At 51.0% G+C, this 25523-nt stretch overlaps 1 protein-coding gene across 2 annotated transcripts; it reads right to left on the bottom strand.

Annotated features, from left to right (window-relative positions):
• Positions 1–10456: 10456 nt before the first annotated feature.
• On the bottom strand, positions 10457–20766 carry ALDH4A1 (aldehyde dehydrogenase 4 family member A1). 2 transcript variants are annotated; one of them, XM_030463789.1, is made up of 15 exons: positions 20699–20766; positions 19923–20016; positions 19558–19650; positions 19398–19445; positions 18892–19047; positions 18227–18376; positions 17692–17766; positions 14900–15087; positions 13828–13901; positions 13143–13339; positions 12719–12766; positions 12206–12358; positions 11791–11912; positions 10818–10936; positions 10457–10731 (listed from the first exon to the last, which is right to left on the bottom strand). In XM_030463789.1, exons 1-15 carry the CDS (start codon positions 20722–20724, stop codon positions 10619–10621), a joined length of 1656 nt encoding a protein of 551 aa, XP_030319649.1. In that variant the 5' UTR covers positions 20725–20766; the 3' UTR covers positions 10457–10618. The 2 variants fall into 2 exon arrangements, with proteins under 2 accessions (XP_030319649.1, XP_030319648.1); XM_030463788.1 differs by lacking the exon at positions 20699–20766 and adding an exon at positions 20168–20316.
• Between the last annotated feature and the right edge of the window lie 4757 nt (positions 20767–25523).

Genomic DNA, 25523 nt, shown 5'->3' with positions numbered 1-25523 from the left:
TGGTGGTGAGGAGCCACTCTTCTTTCTTGATGCTTAGTGCACCCTGGGCAGGAATTAATGTTGTGTCCACCAGAAGTGTTACTTCTGTGCACTGCCTATCAATCATATTAAAAAAAAATAAATAAGAAAACCAAAGCATTGCTACCCCGTGGTGGCATTTTGCAGCTGTATCTGGGGAGAGATGTGGGTCTGTGTTTGCCAAGAAGCATGAATGTGTTTTGTACAAAGCTGAGCACAGCAATGTGGCTCCTGGAGGTGCTGATGGGTGTTTCAGAGGTCCATTTGCATGGTCTTTTCTTGCACACAAACAGCCATCACCTGGGTGTAAGGCCAAATATTTGCAAAAGGGGGGGGGATCCAGTTGGAAAGCAGCAGTCCTGGCTGTCCCTTCCCTCCCTGATGGGGACATAGGTTCTGAGCTATGTTTTGAGCTTTGTTTTCATGCCTAAACTAGAGAAATCACTCTCCATTTTGTGTTGGGATTTCCTTAGTGGCAAACCAGGGATAAGTTTACTGAAACAGTGCTCCTGGGTAGCTGTAGGAATTAGGTTTATGTCCTTTGCCCCTACTCTATTGTACTGGGAAGCTACAAAATCCCTTTGCACCTCGATTCCTCATCTTTAAAAAGGAGCTAAATAATGTTTTCTTCTGTCCTTGGGGAACAGCACGATGCTAAAGACTGAGATGCATTGATAGATTTAATGATTCATTTGGGAGGTCATGGAGGTTTGTTGATATGGGAATTGCAACCCTACAGAGCTGTAGGGACATCTGCCCAGCAGCAGTAATGCCCTCAGTCTTCACCTTCAGGTAAGGCTGCAGTGAAATGGAAAATTGTTTTTAAGAACTGTCTTGGAATGGTTGGAATTACTGTGCCCAAAATAATGGGATGGAGGAGGAAGGGGTTATGGTTTCTAGGAAAAAGAGGTGTGGGATGTGCTGGGCACTGAGGCTCCTTGTAGGGTACGGGCTGGGTGCCCTGATCTCACCCCTAATGGGGGGAGGAAAAGAGCTTAATTTGAAACAAGGGCTGTGGAGGTTGGGGGGAGAAAAGGGGAGGGAAAACCAAGGGGAGAAGGATGGTGAAGGGAGGCTGGGGGGGCCAGAGTCCTGGCCACTCAAATTTCAGGGCTCTCAGGGAAAAGCAGAGCCCTGAACTATTTTCCCAGGCTGTGAGAAGGCATCCCAGCTGGCTTCCCCCAGCCTGGGACAGGAGGGGAAGTCTGAAGCGGTGCCAAAGTCTTAGTGGTAGTAATGAAAATGGGAGGCAAAGAGGTTCTGGTCAGGCTCTCCCTGCCTGGAGCAGAAAGATGAGACTTTCCCTGCCTGCAGCTGCTCACCACATTGCCCAGCCTGGGGAAAAAAAACAATGTCAAGAGCCTCTGACAAGTTATCAGCTGTGCTTAAAAGGAGCTGACAAGTGGGGGAGGCAGCTTGGCCAAGCAGACTGTAAATGCAGGTGTTACTGGGGAATTATCACCTTCCCCACAGCCTGGGCAGCAGGAAATCAGCCCTGCTACCAAAGGGGTTGGGACTGAGGATGCTTGGAGCCAGTAGGGAGTTTTGGTCCAGAAATGGGCTTAGGGAGAAGAGCCCAGAATGTTGTTTAACATAGATCCTAGTCAGGATCCAGGGGCTTGGAGGGCACCTCTGTCCTCTGAGGGGTTCAAATCACACTAACTGTGGTAGAACCCCAGGCAGTTCCCATTTTATTACCAAAGCAGAAGGAAAAGACTATAATTTCAACTCTTTCTTCCCACTTTTTCCATCTTGAGTCAGTCTCTGCCTCCCAACAGGGAATAAGAAACGCTCTTTATCTACTAGGTGTTAAACCACTCTCTTCAGTGCTAGGTGGAGAGCAGGATGGCACCCAAGGGGTGTGAGGGCAGGCAGTTTGGCCCTAGCCAACAGTATTTTATTCTTGGTGTAGGCTGAACCCTTTGGTTCTTGGTTCTGAGTCACCAGTAGCTCAGTAGATACCAGGTTTTTAGTTGATTTCCCCCCCCCCCTCCATCACTTCACCCCTCACCTCTCCAAGTCACAAACTTGTGACTTTGCACGTCCCTGGCACGTTTGGCCACAAGACTGCACAGCAAGGCTGGAGTCAGCTTCTTGGAGATCAGGCCTGATTTAATCAACCAATTCCTATTTTTTGATAGTGTGGAGACAAGCTGGAAGCAGTTTCCTTGGCGTGTGTTCAATTTCCTCCTTTGACAGATTTATCCATTTCTAATCCTCTGTTTGCTATCGAAATCTCCCCCCAAACCCAGCAGCTGCAGGGGGCTGCACAGCTCCAACAACTTCAGCATCTCCAGGATGGGCAAGGCTGTGCCAAGAGACCTTGGTACCCTTGAGTGTCACAGCTAGGGGGGAACCCTTGCTCCAAAGCAGAAGTGGGGCCATGCAGAATGGGTCTCCAGCATGGTTGGCGCACCCCTTAATCCCAGTCACCCCCTCAGTGTAGTGAATGACTGCACCCCCTGTGTGCTTCAGGCTTGGCTGGAGCTGCTCTGTGCTCTTGAGCTGCTCCACAGCCCATGCCTGGTGTGGAAGAGCCAGGCCCTTGGCATCCCTTTGTGTCAGGATGCAGGCTGGATGAAGCCTTGTGCAACTAGTGTGATGGGAGGTGTCCCTGACCATACAAGGGACATCTTGATGATCTTTAAGGTTCTTTCCAACCCAAACCATTCTGTGATTCTGTGCAGGGAACCCACGTGTCCCAGATCATTCCCAGGGACATGTCCCCACCTCAGCAGTGTCCACCCCTTGCATGCAAGGGTTCATTCCCTGGCAGAGCTGTTGTTTCTCCAGTGCTTATGACTGCTTCCAGCTTTGGAAATCTCTTTTCCAGTCAGCAATCCATCAGCCTGGTGTGACTGGGCTGTAAAAACCTCCCTGAAGTCTCTTGAATGCCCCTGTTCTCAGCTCCTCTTCCCTCTGCAGGGAGGATGCTCACCCCTCAGGGAGAGCTGCTGTGTTCCTGGGCAAGTGTAACCAAAGCCACCAGAGAAATTCCCAGAGAACAGCATCCCACAGTGGGACCATGGCCAGGAACAAGCTCCTCAAGGAGAGGGGAAACAAAAGGACCAGGACACCAGGATAAATTTTCTGGAGGTGGAGCTGGGCTGGCTGAGCAGGGTGTTGCTTTGATTGAGCTGAACTGCACTGACATTGCTGATGGATTTCACTCCCTGAAGCATTTCCAGGGTAGAGATGCAAGGAGGGTTGGAACTGGATGATCCTTAAGGTCCTTTCCAACCCAAACCATCCTATGATCTGTCCACATCTGTGTGCAGAGAAGGGGTGACTTGTGCAATTTTAGCTGCAAGTCTGTAAATGCATTGGGAGTATCCAAGCTGGGTAGTGTGGGAGCTGAGGAGAGCAGACTTGGCTGGTTTCTGCAGGGCTAGAAGTGTGGGAAGGAGTGGCCCTGCGTCCCTGCATCCCTCCATCCCTGCATCCCTGCCCTGCTTGTGTTGCAGAACCTCTCAGGAGCATGAGGTTGGGCTGCAGGCTCAGCAATGATGCTCTGCATGGCATCTGCAGCACCAGGGGCTGAGGGCAGATGAGGGAAAACATCACAAACAGGACAGCCAAGGCTGCTGCAGAATTGCAGCTCCAAGGACCCAGCACAAAGGGTTAAAGATGTGTCCAGGCTTCTCTTGTCTCTTCCAGGCAGTGGCTGCCACACCAGGCTCTGGCTGTAAAACACGATCCTGTCTCCACTGATTGATGGTTCCAGAGAAACATCAGGCAGATAAGCCTAGAGGGGATCACATTTTCAAGGGCAAAGCCAGCTGACATCTTAACCACCCCCTCTGCAAACCCAACGGTGAGCTGGGACCAGTTGTGGTTCTCTCACTGGTTTAGCCAGCCAGGGCTGGAGAGAAAGGAGGATGGAGGGGAAACAGCATCACCCTGGAGACTGCACATCGTGGGTCAGTTCTGGTCAGCCTGGAGTCATGAGCAGCAGTTTAAGGGAAGGTTTTGTGGTACCCAGCCCTGAGCCATAGGAAATACTGCAGGAAACCCTCTTCTCCACCATAACCTGCAGCAAACTTGGGCTGCCAGTCAGCCTGCTGTGGAAAACTGCCTTCCCAGTTTTCCCCAGCTGTCCTGTTTCCAGCAGCTGTACTGGTAGCTGAGCCCAGGTGTATAACCTAAGAGAGTCTGGAACACAAGACTCATAAGAAGTAGCTGAGGGAATTATTTTCTCTAAAGAAGGGGAGGCTGAGGGGAGACTTTGTCACTCTGGGGACACATTGACCCAGCAAATCCCTCTGAGAGCCCAAAATACATGAATCCTGTTGCCTACAAGCCCCCAGACTCCACTGTGCACTTTTAAACTGAGATCTCCTTTGCTTGCATTGCTTGACCCTCCCAGGCTGCAGATTGAGGTCCCACAGACCATCCCCACAGCATCCCAGTACACACCATTTGCCCTTGGAGGGGTTACTGGTTTCTCTGCAGACATCCCATAGCTTGGTCTGCTCCAGCCTGACCCCTTCCCTTTCCCACCAACTCGTGCTCTGGGCACCTCCAACCCCTCCTCCTGGCACCCCTAATTTTTGGGGTGTCTCATTTTCATGGGTTTGGGGATAAAAGAAGGGAGCGAGGAGCTGCTGGAAGGGTTGATCTCCCGTTGATTAAATGTTTTGGATGGCACCAGGAGATGATGCGGGGAAAATCGATTGTTTTGCCAGCCTGGCACTAAGAAGCAGGCACTGAAATGTCAGGTTTGTGATCTCAAATCAGCACGATGCTGGGTGAGGGTTAAAAAAAACAAACAAGCCAACCACAAAACAAAAAAAATAAAAACCCCAAGAGTGAGCTGGGAAAGAAAAATTTTAAATAAAAAATAAATAAAATTTAAAAAATACCAAACCAAAAAGAAACAAGGCCAGAGCAGGGCTGCTCTGTGATAATATTTGTAATTGGTATGGGTGGGGGGAAAGAAAAATCTGCAGAAGGAAACTGCTGTTTGTAAAGTAATTTTCTGGGTGCTGTGTACACACAGATGCCTTATCGCTGAAGGATGAAACGTAGCAGCTGAGATGATACTGCAGATACATTTTAAACACCAAACAAGGGGCTGGGGAAGGGGGGGAATGTGCTGCAAAATCGGGAGGGGGAATCGCTGTGCAGGGAGGGTGCTGAGCCCAGGGAGGGTTGGTTTGTAGGGACAGGAGCAGGGTTTTAGGGGATAACCCCCTCTCAGGAGAGGGTTGGTGGGTGCAGGTGGCCTCTGGGTGTGAAGAAATGGTGGTGGCAGGGAAAAGCATCAGTTCATGGGACAGCAGAGTGGGGTTTGTGCTTTGCTTGGGTTTGGAGGCACAGGAGGGGGATGCAGCTGTGATACTGGGGGGTTGGCTGTGGAGATCTCGTTGTCTGCAGGATGGTGCCCATACCCCAGGTGCAAGGGATGGATGCTGAGCTCTTTCTGTCCCCCATAGAGCAGGGTCCGTCCTTGGGATGGGCTGAACCAGCCCGGAGCGGATCGGGAGCGCTGGCACCGCCCTTCCCATCGGCTCCAACCCCATGGGACTGGGGCTGTGCCAACCTCCTGGAAAAATGGGCCTCATCCTTTCCCCGGTTTCTCCCCCATCTCTCAGGGGGTGCTTGGCCCATGCCAAGGGGGGGTTGGAGGCGGGGGAGGCTGCAGCTGGCAGGGGGAAGGCTGCGAGAGAGCCGCTTGGCAGATGGAAACGTTTCCTCCTAATCCCAAACCACCCTGGCCAACTTTGCTGCAGTTCCTGATCCTTGCCAGAACCCCCCCCCCCACCCCTTTATTGGACTTTCCAGCCAACCTCCAGGCCTCAGACAACAGGCAGTAATTTATCTCCTGTTGGGGCTTCCCCGGAGAGCTGGAGGAGGAGAGAGAAGCCGAGCAGGGCTCTGCTGGCTGCCTTCACCTGTTCCTCTTCTCAAGCAGCCTGGCTCCAAAATAATTCAGGCTCCCAGACAAGCCCTCCCAGGGGTAAACTGAGAAACTGAGCTAGGTATGTCCCTCACGCCCCTGCCAAAGCTGCCCCGAGGCCAAGCCGTACCCCAGAGGGTTGGGGAAGAGGCACCCACACCTGGGAGGAAGGGAAAACAGGTGTCCTGGGATGCCCTGGGTGCTCCCTTCCCCGGGGGTGGATCCCACTCTTTGGAATCGTTTGGTGAGCAACATGGTCGTGCAAAGCAGATGGGGGGGGTCTTGGAGGGTCCTACTGCCTCCTGGGCTTTGCTTTCCCCTGGTTTTTCCTGGCCCCAAGGAGGAGGTTTCACATCTTCCTAGCCCGAGGCTCTAAGTCCCGTCTTTATTTGTTTTAGCTGGAAGCTGACATCCCGTGGTATTCTCATGACTCCAGGGGCTTTAGCAAAAATGTTAAATACTAGAAGAGTCTGTAATTTCGCATCATTTTTTCGAAGGGCTGGGGAGTGCAGGCACTCGCTGCAGCTCACAGAACCGCAGTTTGTTTGTTGAACGGGACCGACGTGCCCGAACCCTCTCCCCTTTCTCGCCGGTCCGTGTTTCTTTCCACATTTCCTCCCGTCCCCACTGTGGGAAAATCCAGCTCTGCAGCTGAACCCTGACACTCTCTCCTTTCTCCCCACCAGTCTAAACCCATCCTCTTCTTCCCCCCTACCCAGTTCCTCCCAGTCCCAAGCCCCTCTGGATGCACAATCCCAGTCTGGCAGCGCGGGGGGGGAGCTGGGGGGTTGTTGCTTTTCCCTGTCTGAAGAGAAGGAGCTGAAGACCCCATCTGCCGCCCAGTCCTCGCACTGCAAACATCTCCTCCCCGCACCCCTCGGTTTTTCTCTCCTCTCCCAAAGCTCTAAAGCACCGACGAGGCAAGAGAGGAGAAGCCTGAGGCAGAGATGGCAAGAAGGAAGGAATAATATGAAGCAGCAGAACGAGAGAAAAACCCAGAGAGGGGGTCTCCATCCCCACAGAACCCCATCTCAGGATTTCTTGGTCTCTCCCCCTGCATCTTCATTTTTTTTCTCTTGGCACCTTCCTCATCCCTGAGTCTCCCTTCTCCTCCTTATTATTTTTTTTCAAGGGGTAGAAAAACAGAAATAGGAGCGCTGTGCCCCAGAATTCAGTCCCTGGAAGGGGAGTAGCTGATGCCCCAGGACTCCAAAGCCCTGCCTGGGGAGGGAAGGCAGAATGGTTGGGGAAGGGGGGGTCTGGTTCAGTGGTTGCTGCCTGTGTGCACAGCAGCATCACAGGCAGGGGGGGGGTCGAGAGGGGCTACAGGGAGGGGAGAGGGGAATTCCACACAGACACTCCCTCACCAGCACCATGGGTACCAACAGGCTGAGGAGTTTTCCACCAAGCAGAGCTTAAGGGGGTTTGTAAAGCTGGGGTTTGCCTGTGGTTAAAGCTCAGAATATTTCCTTCAGCCCATAACCATCCCCTTTATAGCTGTGTGGTGAGGTTCTTCTCACTTCTCAGGAAAGAAGGTGAAATACCTCCTCCCCAGATCAGAAGCTCTCCTCCCTCCCCCCCCAACCCCTTTGGCACCAGCAGAAGGTAAAAGGGCTCTTGGGCTGTGTTTGGTGCTTGGTCTCCAGCCTGTAACACTGCCTGGGCAGGACAGCCCTAAGAACACTGTATAGGATTTCTAGGAGAAAATCAGGCAGGCTGGGAAAGGAGGGAGCCCTAAATATTTCTCTCAAACCAGGTCAGTGCAAGGGCTGCAGCCCGTGACCAAGTTTCAGGTGTGGGAAGAGGCACAAGGTACTGGCTGTGCAGGGGGGAAGCAGAGGGAGCTGAGTGTTATCAGAGGGGAAAATCTGCCACTTCCCAGAGTGAACCTGGCTCAGGGTCCCCTCCAGCTCCCAAGATGAGGATCCCAGTTCTTTGGGAGCTGGTGGGGGCTGCCAAGAGCCAGGGCAGCTCCTGCTGTGTGTGGGAATGGGATTGAATCCCTACCTAAGATGCTCAAAACCTGTTTCCTCTATTTACTGGGATTATGCAGAGCCCTTGCTCCCTCCCCAGGCCCTTTTCCTCATCCCTCCCTCCCTACAGATTGTTTTCCCCATCCTGTGTCAGGCAGAGCAGTCCAGGAGCATCCGAGCAGTCAGAGGAGTGCCCAGGGGTCGGCTGAGGGGGGGAGTGGGGGTCCACTACCTCTCCCCAACACCTACTGAAGCGTTTATCAGCTTCAAAAAGCCAACTGTTTCAATTGCATTAGTGGACTGATTTAGAGTCACAAAAGCCATGAAATTCAGAGTTAAGGCTAAAAAAAAAATCCGCTTGACATTCTGGCCTTAAGTCATAAAAGGTGTGAGGAGCAAGCAGCAGCTCAGGGGAGCAGTGTTGGGCTCTTGGGATCATCTGGGGGGGCGGGAGGGGAATGGGACAGATCCCACCCAGGAGACTGAAATGAGTGAGGGACCAGGCTAGAAAGGCTTGGGGGAGGTTCTGGGGGAGGGTGAGGGGCCCTTATCCCAAACTGTGTAGCAGGAGGTGATCTGGCTGAACAGGCCATGGCTCTGGTTCCCCATGGATGATCCTCTGGGTGGTGGTGGGTCAGGTCCTCTCCTTCCTGCTGTGGGACTGGGGGGGTTTTTGAACTGAGCTCCCCTCATGCACAGCACAAGGGTATTTTGTAGCAACATAGTGAATTAGGCACCTGCTCCTTTGTTCCCACCCTCATGCAATGGGAGTGCCTTATTTGCACCAGGAAATACAAAACTGTCCAGTTTATTATGCTTTTTTTGCTTTTTGCTTTTTTTTTTTTTTCTCTTTAGGATGTGTGTGTGGTGCAGAGGCCACCCAAAGGCTGATTTTTGGGGGGGGTGGAGGTGGGGGCTCTGCAGTGTGACCTTGTGTGCAATAGCTGTGGCAGCCTGGGTGCCCTGGTTTGGCTGCTAAAGATGAGCACAGAGAGGGCTTTTTTTAAGAATTAATCAATATACCCAAGGTATACAGCAGGATACAGCAGTAAGAAGGAGAGGACGTTCAGGTGAGACCCCACACTGAAGAGAAACAGAAACATCAGTTTGGGGGAATGTCTTATTGTCCCCATCTTATCACACTGCATGCACTAAAGGTACTGAATGCACACTCAATCCAGCTCTCTATTTGGCAACAATTTTAAGAAATAATTCAGAAAAGAAAGGGGCTGGGTTTTGTTTTGGTGTTGGGTTTTTTTTGGCATTTCTTTTCTTGCAGATTTTCTCCAACCAGGATTCACAGGAGCTCTTTCTTGAGTTGCATGCTGAGCACCAGCTCAGGCACAGACAGGATCAATACTTAATGCTTATTACAACCTGAGCAGGTTCCCTGGTCTATCTGCAAATCCTGATAATTGAACCAGTATTAATTGCAGGTGTTAAAAATGTATAAATTTAGAAATTGGAAATGAGCCTGAAAGGATGCAAGAATTTGTGGCTAAGATCCCTTTTCCTGTTTTGCATTTCAGGACCCACCCAGGGAGAAGCTGCTGATGGAGAGGCAGAGCCCAGGTGGATGACAGCCCCCAGGTACCACCAGGGTCAGAACTGATTCTTGCAGAGCCTCAGAGATGGGACCATGTTGGGAAGCAGCTCCCCAGGACAGGGGCATCCTGGTCAGAGCACAACAAGGTGGGAAATTCATCTTGCTCTAATTACTGCAGAGCTCAGCTCTCCCAGCACCTCCTATTAATACTTAAGTTCCATCTAGGAAGGGCAGGAGATGCTGGAGCCACCTAAAGAGCTTATGCAGGAATTTTCCCATTATTGAAACACCTTCCCTTAAAACCTTTCTGTTTCCTTCCAGTGGACACACAGGGATCATTGGAGCAGTGGAAACAGCTGATAACAGACAGGAAACACCAGACATCACCCAGCTTCACCCCTGGCAGTGGAAGAAAACCCCAAGGAGTTGTGGCTGCTCCACCTGCCCCTGTCTGAGCACCCAGAACACCCTCCACAAGGTACCCCTGGTTTGTGGCTTCAGAGGGGCGAGAGGATTGAACTTCTTTCTAAGCACACCACACCTCCAGCTGCCCTCTCCCAGCACAGCACATCTCCTGCCAAGGTCTCCTCCTACATCAGAAAAGCCTTTGGGGGTGTTGGAGGTTTTCTCTCGCTCTGCAATGGGTAAAATCCAGCTCAGGGCTCTCCCCATGTTGTGATCTCTGGTTTAAACCAAGGCAGATTCCCATAGCTGGGAAGGCTGGCACAGGCAGCCCGTAACTCCCAGTGGCTGCTGCCAGTGCAGCTCATGCTCCATGGGGTACAGAGGGCCTTGGGGACAGAGCAGGGGAGGAGGTGGCTTTTTACAGGGGACTGGGACAGCCCCTTAATGCTCCTCTCCCCTTTTAATTCCCAGACTCTCAGCCCCATCGCTGGACCAGTTGGGATGGACACAAAAGGAGGAAAAGGGAAAAACACCAGGTTTTTCTGCAACCACCCCTTGATTCAAGCCCTCAGCATGCTTCCAAGATGAAGAAAACCACAGAGGAATCTCTTTTCAGAGTTAACAATTTAATAATCAATTAATTTTTTTTTTTTTTTCCTTTTTAAAAATAAAAACTAAGCCCGTGAGGCTGGAGAGATCAGTAGCTTGAAGTGCTTTAGGAGGCTGCAGCTGTGGGGCCACTCTGTGCCTGGAGGATGAGGAGGTGTGGGGAGGGACTCACTGCATGTAGGGGTAGCGCCAGTCCCGCAGCGGCGCGTGGGTCTCCTTGATCACCTGGGGGGACGTCCAGCGCAGGAGGTAGTGAGGGCCCCCGGGTTTGTCATTGGTACCTGGGACAGCAGGGAAGGAAAGCATGGAATGGAGGACATGCCTGGAGGGGGGAAGGTGGCAGGGAGGAGGGTTTGTTGGGGCTCACCAGAGACACGGGAGCCCCCGAAGGGCTGCTGAGCCACCACGGCACCCGTGGATTTGTCGTTGATGTAGAAATTGCCGGCAGCGTGGCGGAGCAGCGTCTGTGCCTCCTCGATGATTCCCCTAAGGAGGGACAGAAATGGCTGCAGCTTCTGAGGAGGACTCTGCACCCTTCTGCAGTCATTAGAACTCTGCAAAAAAAAAAACCCCGCAAAAAACCCCAAAAACCAAAGCACCCCGTGTCTGTGTTTCCTTGCATACATTGCGGTTACCGCACAAGGCCGTCAGTTCCCTGTTTGTATTTCAAAATAATTAAATTATTCAGATTTCTGTTTCCACAGAATCACAGAGCATCAGGTTGGAAGGGACCTCAAGGATCACCAGGTCCAACCCTTCAAATATTGATGCTGTTGTCTCAGCACCCCTCGAGCTGAAACTTCAAACTTTCCAAAGTGGAGGAATCCACCCCTTCCCCTGGGAGACCATTCCAATTTTCCTCCTGTGTCCCATGGGAATCTCCCCACGAGCAACTTGTGCCCATGCCCTTGTCCTGTCCATGGGACTCCTTTTAAGTAGGGAGTCTCCATCTGCTTTGTAGCCTTTATACCTTCTTTGTAGTTTTTAGTTGGTTTTATTGTATTTAAGTTTTATTGTTAGAAAATGAACATGACTTAATTGAAGGATGGTCCCTCTTAGGGTCACACAGCTCTTAGCCCTTCTCCTCTTAAGAGGGTTGGAGGTATATCCTCCTGGATGCTGCAAATGTCACCCTTGAGATAGTTTCTCACCCAAAAAAGCATTTTTGGTCTTAGAAATTTTATTAGGTGCCTCCCCTTCCCTCTTCAGTGGGAGGAGGGTGGGAAACTGTTTCTCTCCTCCTGCCCCAGCGCAGGGCTCTGGACAGAAGCCAAGGGATGTCTCACCCCAGGAGGGGAAAAGCATCCTGGCTGCCTGGGGATGGATTTTTTGGCACTTACTTCTCCTGGGCGAAGATCGCCCCCGTGAGGCCGTAGGGAGTGGTGGTGTCGATGAGCTCCAGCACCTCCTTATACCGCTTCTCCGGGTAGACATACACTGTGAGGATGGGCCCAAAAATTTCCTGTACAGAAAAAAAAAAAAACCCCGAATAAAACCCCAAAAACACCAAACAAAAAAAAACAACACAAAAAAAACCCAAAAAAACAAACCAAACAAACAAAAAAAAAACAATTAAAGCACTGGGGCAGAGAGAGCCTCCAAAAAAAAGAGGTGAGCGCTTCATCACCTGAGCTGTTAGAACTGTGACAAAAAGGAACATCCCTGCACACTCCTTATCTCCACGGGTCCCATGACAGGGATTTACATCCCATTTTCCCACCTTTCCTGCCCCTTCCCCACCAGCTGCTCTCTCACCTCCTTCATGATGGGGTCCTGGGGGTCTTTGCTCTCCACAATGCAGGGCTCAACGAAGTAGCCAACACTGTCATCACAGCCACCTCCTGCCAGGATGGTGAGGTTGGGAGACTGCTTGGCATGCTGGAGCCATTTCTTTATCCGTGCAAAAGACTGAGAAAAGGAAACCATAATTAAAAAGAGAGTGGGTTCAGAGCAGGTGGTGTCTAAAAGGAGGCCTGAGAATGTCCTTTCAGGGTTACATTGCTCAGGGTGCTCTGGTGGGAGCTGGAAATAAAGTTCTGAGTGCTGAACTTAAGTCTGAGATAATTTCTCAGCAAAATAACCCACTTTTCAGGAGGGACAATGACTGAGGCATGCAATCCGCCAGGAGGGAGCAAAGGAGAGCTGAGAGAATCAGCTCTGACTGATCACTGATGTTCATAATTAAAAAAAAACCCAAAAAACACTTAACCAACACTTCATTGTGGTGTTACCTTCTCACAAGAGTAGAACCAGGAGAGGGGACCTCACCTTGTCATCAATCACTGCAGAGAAAAACGTTCCAAAGTCCTGGACAGGCTGTGAGAGTGTAGAAAAGAGCCAAAGTAAGTAGAGTGGGTGCTAAAAAGCTAGCTCCGAGATGAGGAGGAGCTGAAATTCCCGGAACCACACTTCCCCCCTGCTCCAAACACACCGAGGTTTCAATTAGTCTGCAGTATTCAGCCCCTTCCACAATCCTTCCTGCAGACACTGGCTACAAGTTAATTTCTAATCACTAAAAAAAGATGAAGGGGGGAGGGGGTTGGAATGGAGGGACGGAGGGGCGGTGGTGGGGAGAAGCAGTGGATGAAAAGCTGGGTTCAATAGGAATTAGTAGCCAGTTACCGCAGTCTCTAATCCCATCAACCACCCGCTGAGCTGCAAAGCCCTTCAGCAGCCCGGCAGCTCCGCTCACGTCTCCCACTTTGATCTTCCCGTGCTCCTCCAGCAGCTTCGCTTTGATCTGGGGCCACAGCGAGTCCGGGGTGTAGAGCCGGGAGCAGGCTGAGCATTTTTGGCCGCCGTACTCGAAGGCTGCGCGCAAGGTCCCGTTCACGGCGCTGACCACGTCGGCAGAGCTGTGCACCAGGTGGAAGTTCTTCCCACCACACTCTGGTGCGGGAGAAAGGAGGGAAAGGGACGAGGGAGAAGGAGTTGTCAGGGCTGTGCTGGCTCCAAACGACCCTGGTGAGGGGCTCAGCCAAGCACTTCCCCTGCCTGGTCCGTGGTTCTGTGGGGGGTGGGGATAGTGCCCCAATCCCTGGAGCTGGAGCATGTTTACAAAAGTAATGGAAAAGGGACTGAGCTCAGTTCCCATACTCAATGTGGAGGCTCTGCAACCCCAGAAGATCACCACCTCCCACCCAAGTACCCCCTCCTCACCACCAAAGCCCCCCCTGTGCAGGTGGAAGCTGCTGCCACAGGCTCCTCCAAGTACGCAACACAGAGGATGGACAGCACACAATGTGTTGTGTCACCACAACGGGAATCCTGGCCACCACTTGAGTTGCTCCCCAAGCAGGGGAAACACTAAACCCCCCACTCCTGTATGGTGTGTGTCCCGTTCCCCCCCAAAAAAAGGTGTTGGAAGGGGCAGTCACCTCCAGCCAGGCGTGGGAAGTTGCGGTAGCGATCCAGGTTTTGGGACACCTGCTTCCAGAGCAGCCTGAAAGTCCTGGAAGAGAGAGGAGGAGCTGGTTAGTGTTCTCTGGCCTTGGTACAGGGGTGAAAATGCTTGGAAAACTACACATGTGGGTGATGTACCCCAGCAAATCCCTGTGGCCATCCCTGACAGAACAGATGTCCTGCAAGTGGGAAAGGAGATGCCAGTTTGAGACCCTCCCTGGTCTCAAAGCCACTGCACTTCATCACCTCAGAGTTTTAAAAACAAGGAACTGATGCAGTGCCACAGGGAAGAAACAGGAGTGAGCACCCAGCAGAATCTTCTGTTCTTTCCCTCTCCCTCCTTCCTCTCAGCCCTTACAGTGACAAAACCATTGGCTGTAAAACAATCAAAATGCTAATGACCTCTCCCGGGGAGCTCAGCCACTGAGCTGCCCACCTCTAAAGCAGGATGCTCAGCAGACCATGTCCTTACATGGTAGAGCAGGGTCCCCAGGTTTAACAGCCTGTTGGGGGCTGCTGGGCCCTAAGTGTGGCCAACACACCCCCAAGTGTGGCCAGCAAACCCGCAAGTGTGGCCAGCAAAGCCCCACATGCTGGCAGAGCACAAGTCTGCAAACTGCCAGCACAGTGCAGCTCATCAAGCCACACACAGCACCCCTGGGTTGGGAAGGACCTTAAAGCCCCCCCAGTGCCACCCCTGCCATGCTCAGGGACACCTCCCACCAGCCCAGGGTGCTCCAAGCCCCATCCAACCTTCAGCACTGCCAGGGATGGGGCAGCCACAGCTTCTCTGGGAAACCTGGGCCAGGGGCTCAGCATCCTCACCCCAAGCAATTTCTTCCCCATCTCCAACCTCAATCTCCCCTTTCTCTCCCAGTTCCAAGCCATTCCCCCTCATCCCATCCCTCCAGGCCCTTGTCCCATGTCCCTCCCCAGGTTTCCTGGATCCCCTTCAGGCACTGGAAGGTGCTCTAAGGTCTCCATTGCAGCCTTCTCTTCCCCAGGCTGACCACCACCCAGGAGCTCCTTTCCCCTCTCCCAACATACTGCACACTGCCGGTGAAGTTCAGCCCACAGAAGTGCTCAGAGCTTGTCACAGTGTCACCAAACACGGGCCCATCAGCTGGCACAAACTGCACAATGTTGGGAGGGAGCCCAGCTTCAAGGAGGATCCTGTAGACAGCATAGCTGGAGAGCAGGGCAGTGTCACTGGGCTTCCACAAGACCACGTTTCCCTGGAGGAGAGAAGAAAGCTCACAGGGGAAGGCTCCAGCCCAAAGATGGGGATGCAATGCAGCATTGCTGGGTCCTGCTTCATTGCTAAAGAAGCTCAGGAGAGTACAGGGACATTTATCCTTGCTGTCTGTAATTAATATTTTGGGTGTGGAAGAAGCTCCCTGCCCGAGTGGGTCTGGCTGTGGAGGGAGGGAGGAAGGAGGAGATGGAGGGAGGGAGGAATGGAGGAAGGGAGGGAGGGAGAGAGGAAGGGAGGGAGGGAGAGAAGAGGGAGGGAGCTCACTGCCCTCCCAGCCCAAAAGGCTGTCCCACAGCAGATGGGACAGGAGCAATGGCACCTCTAGGTGATTCACACCCACCTTTTACCCCAAGCAAAGGTCTGTGACTGCCTTGCTCAGCTGAGGGCACAAAGATCCTTCCCTCTCACCCCCCACAGTGGCTGTACCAGTCCTTTGCCCTCTCCCTTTTTCCCCAGGAGGACACTCAGACATTGGAATGGTCTCACAGGGGAAGTGGTGGATTCCCCCACTTTGGAAAGTTTTAAATCTCAGCTGGATGGGGTGCTGAGCCATCTCACATCAGTGATATCAGAAGGACTGGCCCAGCTGATCCTTGGGGTCCCTTCCAACTTGAGAGTCTGGGATTCTGATTGCCTTGCTGGGGACACAGAGTTTTTGCCTTCCCTTAAGAAGAGCTGTGAAACCCAAACCTGTTTTAAAACTCAGACCTGTTTTATGTCTCAGGAGTCACTGGGGTCTGCACGTGCCCCACGGGTGCATGTGCCAGCCACAGCTGTGAACCTAAACCCCACACTTGGATGAACCAGGCACAGGCAAAGAGCACAAGTGCTGGAAACCCCACAGAGTGCTCACAGGCTGCAGGGACACCCCACCCCTTTGGCTCTGTGCCACGGGGGCCCAGGGACCTCTCCTGGGTCACTGTCACACTGCTTGGCCACACTGCACATGACCCTGCAACAGGGTCACAGCCCTGGGGGGAGCAGGAAGGGGACTTATGGACTCTGTCTCAACCAGGCACCTGCATTCCTGGGACTTGCAGTGCAGCCAAAGCTCCTTCCTGGCCTCCTTTAATCCTCTCACTCCAAACAGAGAAAATAAAACCACACTCTGGAGAAAAAAAAAAGAAATCTCCAAGCAATTGGGAAATAAAAAGTGGGGCCAGAGGGGGAGGCAGCCCAGACACTGGGGCTCTGGTCCTGAGGAAATCCCACTCCCCACCCTGCCATGGCATTTACCACCTTCATCTCTCCAGCTATTTAGGCAAGAACAATGTTTAACCCCCTGAGCAGAGCACTGTGGTGACTAAAACACTGGGGCTCTAATTAATATCCATCTAATTTCTACCATTTGCTCCTAAATTGAACTCTAGGTATCACCTGCTGCTGAGGTTTTCATGTCCCCTGCTGCCATCCTGCTCATCTTTCCCCAGGGTGAGCAGGGGGACTTCACTGCCTGAAGCAGCCTGGTGGGAATTTAATGTTGGAAGGAGAGGGGGACACACTGCAGGATGCCTAAAACAGCTCAGAGCTGACAGCATGGTCTTGTCCCATCCCTGCAAGGTTCAACCACTCTGGGATGCCCCAACCACCATATTCCCCAAAGCCAAGGACTTTCCTTGGATTCTGGATCCCTCCCCCAAAAAACTTCCCAGCTCCACCTGAGCTTCACCCTCTTTTTTCCTTCTCCCCAGTGAAAAGGGAGAGGTTCAGATGCTTCACATTAAATACAGCTTCAAATTGTGATGTCACTAAACTAAAGCCTTGGTGTTCTCCTTTATTGCAGCCCCCCCCTCTAGCATAGGACACTGCTGCTGGAGGGACCATCCTTGGTGCTAGGATAAAATCCAAGAGAATTAGTAAAGACCTGAGACCAATTTTGTAATTTGTTGGGTTTTTTTTTCTAGTTCAATAATAAATCAATTCATCCCGACCCAAATTCATCCCCAAAAACCCACCCTGCAAAGACAGATTCTCTATGGAGATGTTGGGGTGGACACATAAAAATGCTATCGGCCAAAACTTTGACTTTTTGCACCATTTTCCAAGTCTGCCAGGATCTCTGGCCACCCAATTCTGTGCTAAATCCCAGGGCCATGACCTGCTCATGTACAGCCTAGCACACCCACTGTACCCAAAAAGTGTCCTCCAAGAGGAACCTCAGAGGAACCTCAAGAGGAACCTCAACTACAAACTGATCTCCCCACTGTCCCACAGCATTACTGACCTTATCTCCAGCTCAAACCCCATCCAGAAGTGATGAGACACCTTGCATCAGCATAAAAACCCCAGAAGAGCAGGTTTGGACAGTTTTACCTCTTCCAACACTTTCCCCATCACACCTGACCACCAGTGGACAGGTCTAAGCCACCAGAATACTTAATTGTAATCAAAGACATCCAAGTCTAATTGCAAGGCAGCTGACTGAACTCAAGGGGACCAGAAGCAGAGCACCAGGTGTGTCCTATTGAACCAGAGGACCAGGGAGGCTGAATTTTCTCCTTGTGGATCCTAAACCAGGCAAATAGCAGCCTCAGAGAGAGTGGGCTCCCTTCCCAGCCTTCTCCCACCCCACCACACCACTCACCATCAATGCTGGAGCACCTGCCAGGTTGCCACCAATTGCTGTGAAGTTGAAAGGAGACACAGCTGCCACGAAACCCTATAAAGGGGGAGGGGGTGGGTGCTGTTAAAGCATAGAATCGTGGAAGAGGTTGGGTTGCAGGGACCTTAAATCCCATGCAGGGACACCTCCCACCAGCCCAGGGTGCTCCAAGCCCCATCCAACCTTCAGCACTGCCAGGGATGGGGCAGCCACAGCTTCTCTGGGAAACCTGGGCCAGGGGCTCAGCACCCTCACCCCAAGCAATTTCTTCCCCATCTCCAACCTCAATCTCCCCTTTCTCTCCCAGTTCAAGCCATTCCCCCTCATCCCATCCCTCCAGGCCCTTGTCCCAAGTCCCTCCCCAGCTTTCCTGGAGCCCCTTCAGGCACTGGAAGGTGCTCTAAGGTCTCCCCATTGCAGCCTTCTCTTCTCCATCTTCTCCCACCCACCAGGACACCACAGCTCAGGGGTAAAACCAAAAAGGGAGCAAGGGGACAGCCTCAGGCCTTCTCCTCACCTCCAGCCCCCGGTAGACCATGCTGTTGGTGCTGATGTCCAGGCTGAGGGGCTGGCTCTGCTCCAGCTCCAGGGCATACTTGGCATTGAATCTGAAGAAGTCGATCAGCTCCGCAGCAGCATCAATCTCTGCCTGGATGACAGTTTTGCCCTGTGTTGGGAGAAGTCACCTCAAATAAAAGCTGTGTGTGGAGTGGGGAATGCAGCAGCCCTGAGGTGAGGAGCATCTCTCTCACAGAGCCCATGTGCTCGTTTCCCCAAGGTGTGGCCTCCTGCAAGCCCCCATCCCACCACCTCTCCTCTCAGCCTGTACCTGTGCCAAGGGATGTCACATCCACCCCAGCTGTCCTCACAGCCCCCCAGTGCCTCCCCTGGGACAGCCAGGGCAATTCCTTGATAACTGCACCCATCAAATCAGTTGATCCTGTTCCCAGAAAGTATGAGGGCTGCCAGGTTTGCCTCCCTTCTTTCTCAGCAAACAGGCAAGGACTGGATTTAGGATCAGCCTGTGTCCCCTCAAAGCCCACCTACAAGCACTTCTAACATCACAGCCATTCCCCATGCCAAGAAATACCCTGGCAGCTCTTCCTGCTCTGGCTCCTGGCTCCCTAAATTGCCTCCCGTTCACCCCAGCTATCTGCTGGGTCAATCCTGCACCTCTCTTACCTGCCCAATCATGGTTTTGGCCAGCACTTCTGCTCGCCTCGGGCCACTCAGCATGTCAGCTGCCTTCAGGAAGATCTGAGCTCTGTCCTGGACAGGTTTCAGGTCCCATTCCTTCCTGGCTGCCAAGGCAGCATTAATGGCTTTGTTAATGAGCTCCTACAGAAGGGAAAAGAGTGTTAAGGAGGAAGCCACCACCTCTCCAGAACCAGGCTGGAAGAAAAGGCTCCCAGGCACAAACCACAGCACTCACCTTCCCATTACAACCCCACATTTGCAGCTCCTGGTGCCAATTTGCTGCAGGACACCTGGGAATTGGAAAGCCACCACCACCCACCCCCAGAACCTCCCTGCTCAGAACCTGAGCATCAATTTGTGTTTCATGCAGATTTCTCACCAGCAGTCATACAACAAACTTTACAACCCTGCTGGCTAAACCCAGGCAAAATGCTGCTGCTTCCTCCCCCAAAATAAGGAAAGGAAGAGGGAGGGCAGTGAGGTGTGCTCACCTTGTCAGCATAGCAGAACTTGGCCACCTGGTGTGCATGATTAAATGGCTGAAAAGAGAAGAGAAACCTCACAGTTATCAGCTGGGCAAACCTGTCCCCTGTCTGGGACATCCCCCTGCTCTGTTTTCACTAAAAAAGAAGGCTTTTCCCCCAAACTCACCGACAGCTGGTACCTCACTGTGGATGTCCACACCTCCTCTCCCCCAACCACACATGGGATGGCTTCAGTCTTGCCCTTCAAGTCTGCGAGTGCCTAAAGGAGAGGAGAGCACCGTGGTGGGCACACCCAGACCTCCCCCAGACACCCCCCCCTCCATCCTTCCTCCCACCTGTCCCACCAGCAAAAGAATCCCGGGATCAGGCTTCTTTGGGTCCCCTGGGCTGGAGGGATGGGGACAGGAGCCACAACTCCAACTGTCCCCAGCGGGAAGGAGCTGAGCTGGGCAGGACAGGCTGTCCCCCCCCACCCTAGGTGTTGTTGTAGGACCTTAAAGCTCCCCAAGAGCCCCATGCCCTGGGTGATACCTTCTGAAGTGCTGCTCGCTCGGGGCTCCCCGGCTTAAACTCGAGGATGGGTTCGTTGGTGACCTGGAGGGCTGAGCGGTGCTGCCACCTCCTCCTGGGAGCGGAGCAGAAGGGACACTGAAACCCCCGCACCCCAAACTTCACGCGTTGTATCCCGGCACCGCGACATCGTACCCCGGCTCCAAACCCCTGGATAACCGGGACGGAGCCAGGAGCCGAGGTGGCTCCCACCTCTTCACTCTCACCGAGGTGTTGTTAGAAAAGGGAATTTCTGAAGCAGGGAAAGCTCCGAATCGATCGGGTTTGTCCCCACGCCTCCGGCAAAGTCCACGGGGGGGGAGCTCTGCCCGCTGCACCCCGGCAGATCCGGGATACACATTTTCTAATTAAACTGCCCAGGCGCGATATTCCCTCAAAAAATGGGGAGAAAAAAACCCAAAAAAACCAAGGGACAAACACAGACAAAGAAAGGGAAGGAGAGACGGCGCTTGGCAGCGGGGAAGGTGCGGAGGGAGGACGGGGAGGGCTGGGCCAGCGGAAGCGAAAAAAGGCGAGGGACAGCAAGGGGGGCCGGGGACCCGCAAGAAGAGAGGGGTGCGGGGTGTCTGGGAGTTCGGTGGAGTCTGGGGTGCGGGGTTTTGGGTGAGGTTTGGGGTGCGGGGTGTTGGCAAAGTTGGGCCGTATCTCCCCAGGGCTCAGGGAGGGGCTGTGATCCCCACAAATGTCCCTGGGAAGGGTCTGGACACCCCCTCTCCCTCTCCCCTCCCCGCACTCACCCGCCGCCCCGCAACGCCCGCCACATCCCGGCCCCGCCGCACTGCGCGGCCGCGTCCAACCCGCGACGGGGGTGGGGAAGGGTTGGACGGGGAGGGGGGGGCGTGTGGAGGGGCGGGGGCTGAGACAAAACCATCACTTTCCCGAATTTCAGAAAATAAAACAAAAGGGGAAGAGCGCGAGGAGAGCTCCCAAGGGGGGATCCCCACCCGCACGCCCTCCCTGTAAGGAAGGTTGCGGGGTGTGTGTGTGTGTGTCCCCACTCCCCGTGGGTGGCACTGGGGTGTCCCCTCCTTACCTCCCCCCGCGCTGTGGCGATGGTTCAGCCCGGAGGCGGCATGCGGGAAGGGGCGGGGCTGCTCCAGACAATTAAACATTGAGTGATGCGAATTAATGAATTAATGAATTAATGAATTAATGAATGACCGAGCTCGTAACAACAGCAACCCCAGGGCGGCCCCGGGAGCGGGAGAAGAAAAGCTGAGGGAGGAGGGTGGGAGGGGGTGTCCTGCCCTTTGAGGAGAGAAGAATTGAAAGTCAAGAAGGTTTGAACCCAAAATGGAACCCAGGGAGAAAGAGACTACAGTAGAGCAGGGAGTCTGCCCAACAGCTTGCTGGTGTTTTTAATGAGAAATATTAAAACTGCAAAATACGGACTTTTGAGAAGATTTTCTAAGCCTCAGAATGAGATTTCGTTTGATGGCCACAAAAGAGGCTCAATTTCCAAAGTTTTATGATTCGCCTCCCTTAGGAAATGGTTTTAAGTCTGTATTGAACAATAAATCCATGGGGAGAGAAGGAATCTGGGTTTTACAGGGGTTAATTTTATTTTTTTTATTTCTTTAAAAGTGACACCTGCTATCCTCATTTTTTTAAGGGCACCTGGAGGGTTTTGAGACCCCCAACTCACTTGGTCCGGAGGAAACTCTCCCCTTCCCCTTCCCCTCCAGCTCCCCATTACGAAGCAGCTTTAAAAGTGTTTTCCACTTCCCAAAAAAATGAACACAAAGAGGAACCAGGAGTTTGGTATTTATTTTATAGTGGTTTTTTGTTTTTTTGTTTTTTTTTTCCCTCATCACCAGAGAAGGACTTTAACCCATTTTCATCACCAAGCCCCTGCTCACCCTGGAGATGGGATCCAGGACTAAGTGTGAAGGATGAACCAGCCCAGAGGAGCTGAGGACGGATGGAAGCAGAGCTGGAAGTGAAGTTGGTTTTGGCACTAAAAAAAAAAAAAAAAAAAAAGGAAAATGGAGCCAAATCTGCTGGGACTTGGGGTGTGAGTGCTTCTGGCTCTCACTGTGGGTGTTTCTGGGTGCTCTTGCTGAAGTGGATTAAATTTCTAAAGCCTCTGATGGTCCCAAATCCAACACTGCTGAGAGCATTTCCTTCCCCTTGCAAATAGGACACAGGAAAATCAATTTGCATCCCGACTCCAGAGCAAGCTTGGGAGCTGGTTCATCCTTTGTCCTTTCCTCACCAGAGCTCAAATAGCATCATCAGTTCAGTCTTTTTCTTGAAAAGAAGCTAATATACAGAATATAAAGCACAATATTTACAACAGGACAGTAAACAGGTTGATTTCCACACTGATCAGTAGTCTGTTTCCATGTGTATAAAAAAAATTCTTAATGTGACCTAAAGAGGAACTGACAAGAAGTGACACAGCATGGGGAAAGTCATCAGTATCTTCCACTTAAAACACATTAAATAATAAATTATCACTTTAGGCAGAACTTAAGCTACATACACTTTAGCCACAGGTGTTTGTAGGACTGAATTGTGTGCCTCTTGGTGAAACCACATTACACAAGAAGTGTGTTGAGTGACAAAGCTTCTAATAATCCTTATCCCTCTCTAATTAAAAAAAAAATAATAATAATTAGGATTTCAGATGAAATCTGAGTAGTTTGGGCAGGTCCCAGGCATTGGCTTTGTGGCAGCAGGGTGCCATGGCCAGGGCACAGGTTTGAAGCCACCCCAGGGGTTTTTAAGCATTAACATCATTATTTCCTCCAAAGATGGAGCCAGCCAGAGGTACAAGCAGCACCTTTGTGCTTCACAGTTGGAGTGCCTCAAATTAGGAGGGAATTAGGATTTCTGGAAGCATCAAATACCACTTCTGAAACACAACTTGTTGCTTCTTCAAAAGAGAAGCTTAGGAAGGCTCCCACCAGCATGGAAGGGTCTTAAGACACTGAATTACACACAAAACCAGACAAAAACAATCAAGTGTTTCTTCACTACTCTGCCAAAGACTTGGGTCCAAGTTTTCAGTGTCCCCTACTCTAGAAATTGGCTGAGCAAGGGACTGAATTAAGATTTTGGCAGGTAATGTTTCTAATTCAACTTTAAACCCAGGGTTATTAACCCCAGGACACCATGCCTTGCCTTGACTGGCAATTTCTCACTTAAAACTCCAACTGGCACCAATTAAGTACTATTAAAAGCTTAAAAAAATGAAAATAGCCAAGCATTTGGGTGACAAGACTGAAGGCAAAGCTTTTTAAAACCCATGTGTTACCAAGTCCTGGACCAGTGCAAAAGAATTTTAAAAATCAGAAGTCCTGAAGCAACATGTGGGAAACCCTCAGGGTGTTGTTACACCACAGCAGCACAACCACTTCTGGATTTTGCTGTGATAAATCATGCTTTAAACACACAAGCTCTAAAATGAAGCACTCTCAAACGTGAAACAAAATCAGAGACTTCCCAGGATTGCAATTCCCCTCCTCTCAAGCCCCAACACAAACATTCTTCCACCTTTTTTCCAGAGCCAAGGGAAACACCAGGAAATTGCTGCTTTGCAGACAGCAGTGCTGGGGTGAAGCTGTGAGCATCCACCCATCACCAGGGCTTTTCCATCAGCCAGTGCTGGATCCATCACCCAACTTGGATTTTTGCTGGCAGGAATGGTTAGGGGGGAAAAAAAAAAAAAAGTAATAAATCTCAGCAGCTTTAGTTTTATATTCAGGCACAATTCTGATCTATTATTTTGTTTCATCAAATTAATTCCAATTTATACTGATCTAGACAGGCACAATTTACCTTTCAACCATTCTGAGGCTGATTTTAACAGCTCTGGGCTGCAGTCCCCCTGGTATTTAGGGGAGCAAACAGAGATCCTTACCCCCTCCAGCAGAATTCTTTGCAAAGAGGGGGAAGGAAAAAAAAAAAAATCAAACCACAAACAAAAGGGGAAACAGCAATAATTCTGCAGTGGCAGAAAAGCTGTTAACCTATTTTTCTTTCCCTCTTGCTCCAAGGAAGTGATGGGTGAGTGCTTCACAGCCAGACCTGTTATTATTTCTGTGTTGTCTCTTGAAACCATTTGGAAATTTGGAATCCCAGAAGATGCTTCACAAAGGAGTAAATGCATTTGTTAACAGAGTTCTGTTTGCACTTTAAAAACCTCTAATAAAAATATAATATATACCATGTTTTTATAAATAGATTACACAGTTAGCTTAGATGAGTTTCATTACATTCCCCCCCAGACACATTTTTAAATAATTTTTTTTTTTCCATTGTGTGAACTAATACAATAATTACTAAGTCTTTGAAAAAAGTGTTCGTACCACATTATTCTTTGGACATTTTTAAACATGCATCCACAAAAGCAACTGCCATTTGTTCACTGAAAACATTTTTTTGTTTTGTTTTGTACAAACCCACTTTAGGAATTGGATCTACAATTACACCACGAGCAAGCAAAAAAATTTGCTTCCTTGAAATCCCCTTTTAAAAAAATGAGAAACAATGAGGAGGATTTTCTGATTGTAGGTCTAAAAAAGTGTCAATATGACACCCCATTAACAATAGAAAACAAAAATAAAGTATATACAGCTTTACAAAGGAAAAAGAGGTCATTAAAATCATTTCCAGCATTTTCACCTTTTTTTTTTTTTTTTTTTTTTTTTTCTGGCAAGCTTTTGATCTGGTTTCTACAGAGTGGTTGGAGGGAACTGAGCAGGACCACTGTCAGCTACATCAGCAGCATGGCTTGAAAGGAAACCAAAGACCTCCTGGGGAAACTACCAAGGACCAACCCCTGTAACTCCTGAGAGGCTGATCCCCCAACTCCTCTACAGCCTTAAATGAAAATTAAACCCCAATCCCAAGTATGAAAACACCTTTTCATCTTTAAAAATGGATTACATATGGATATAAGAAAGAGACACCAACAACCATGGTAATTTACTGTCATACACATCACCACCATACACATTATTTCACTACCCTCTACTACAGGCCCACATCCCTTACACTTAGCAACAAATGCAACCCTGTTAGAGATGCTCCTCAGAATTATGGCTATGAGATAAACTGGAGGTTTCAGCCAGCTCATCCTGACAGCTGAATTTCTGCTTCCTCACTTGGTTCTCTCCAGCTGAAAATTATTCTTCCCTACCTTCAAGCATGCCAGCTACTAGTTTCAACAACACTCAGCCTTTTTCCTACCAGGACACTGAGTTTTAAAGAAAAAAGAACCCAGCAGCTATGCTGGAAGGCTGTTAAAACTGCTCATTTTCTCCAGTACCAAAGAGCTTTTTCCAAGTGAGGAGAGCTGACTGCCAGCCTCCTAGGGGGCTGATTCACTGTACAAGTCCATGGCTTGACAATGCCTCCCCCAAAGTCCCTACAGCATTACAGACACTCAGCTTTGGCAGATGGTTTCTCAACCCTGTGAGAAACTACATTTTAGCAGCTGAAGTTCAAACAGGCTTGAAAACCTTAAGAGTATTTTATTGAAAACATGCAGTCCCAGCCCTACCCTACACATCTCTTGCCCTACCCACCCCACCTTGCCCTAGTGAACATGCCATT

The sequence above is a fragment of the Calypte anna genome, chromosome 21, assembly GCF_003957555.1.
Source record: "Calypte anna isolate BGI_N300 chromosome 21, bCalAnn1_v1.p, whole genome shotgun sequence".
In the NCBI taxonomy this organism is placed as follows: Eukaryota; Metazoa; Chordata; class Aves; order Apodiformes; family Trochilidae; genus Calypte; species Calypte anna.
The sequence above is the reverse complement of the archived record's forward strand: the minus strand, read 5'-3'. Positions and strand labels throughout refer to the sequence as shown.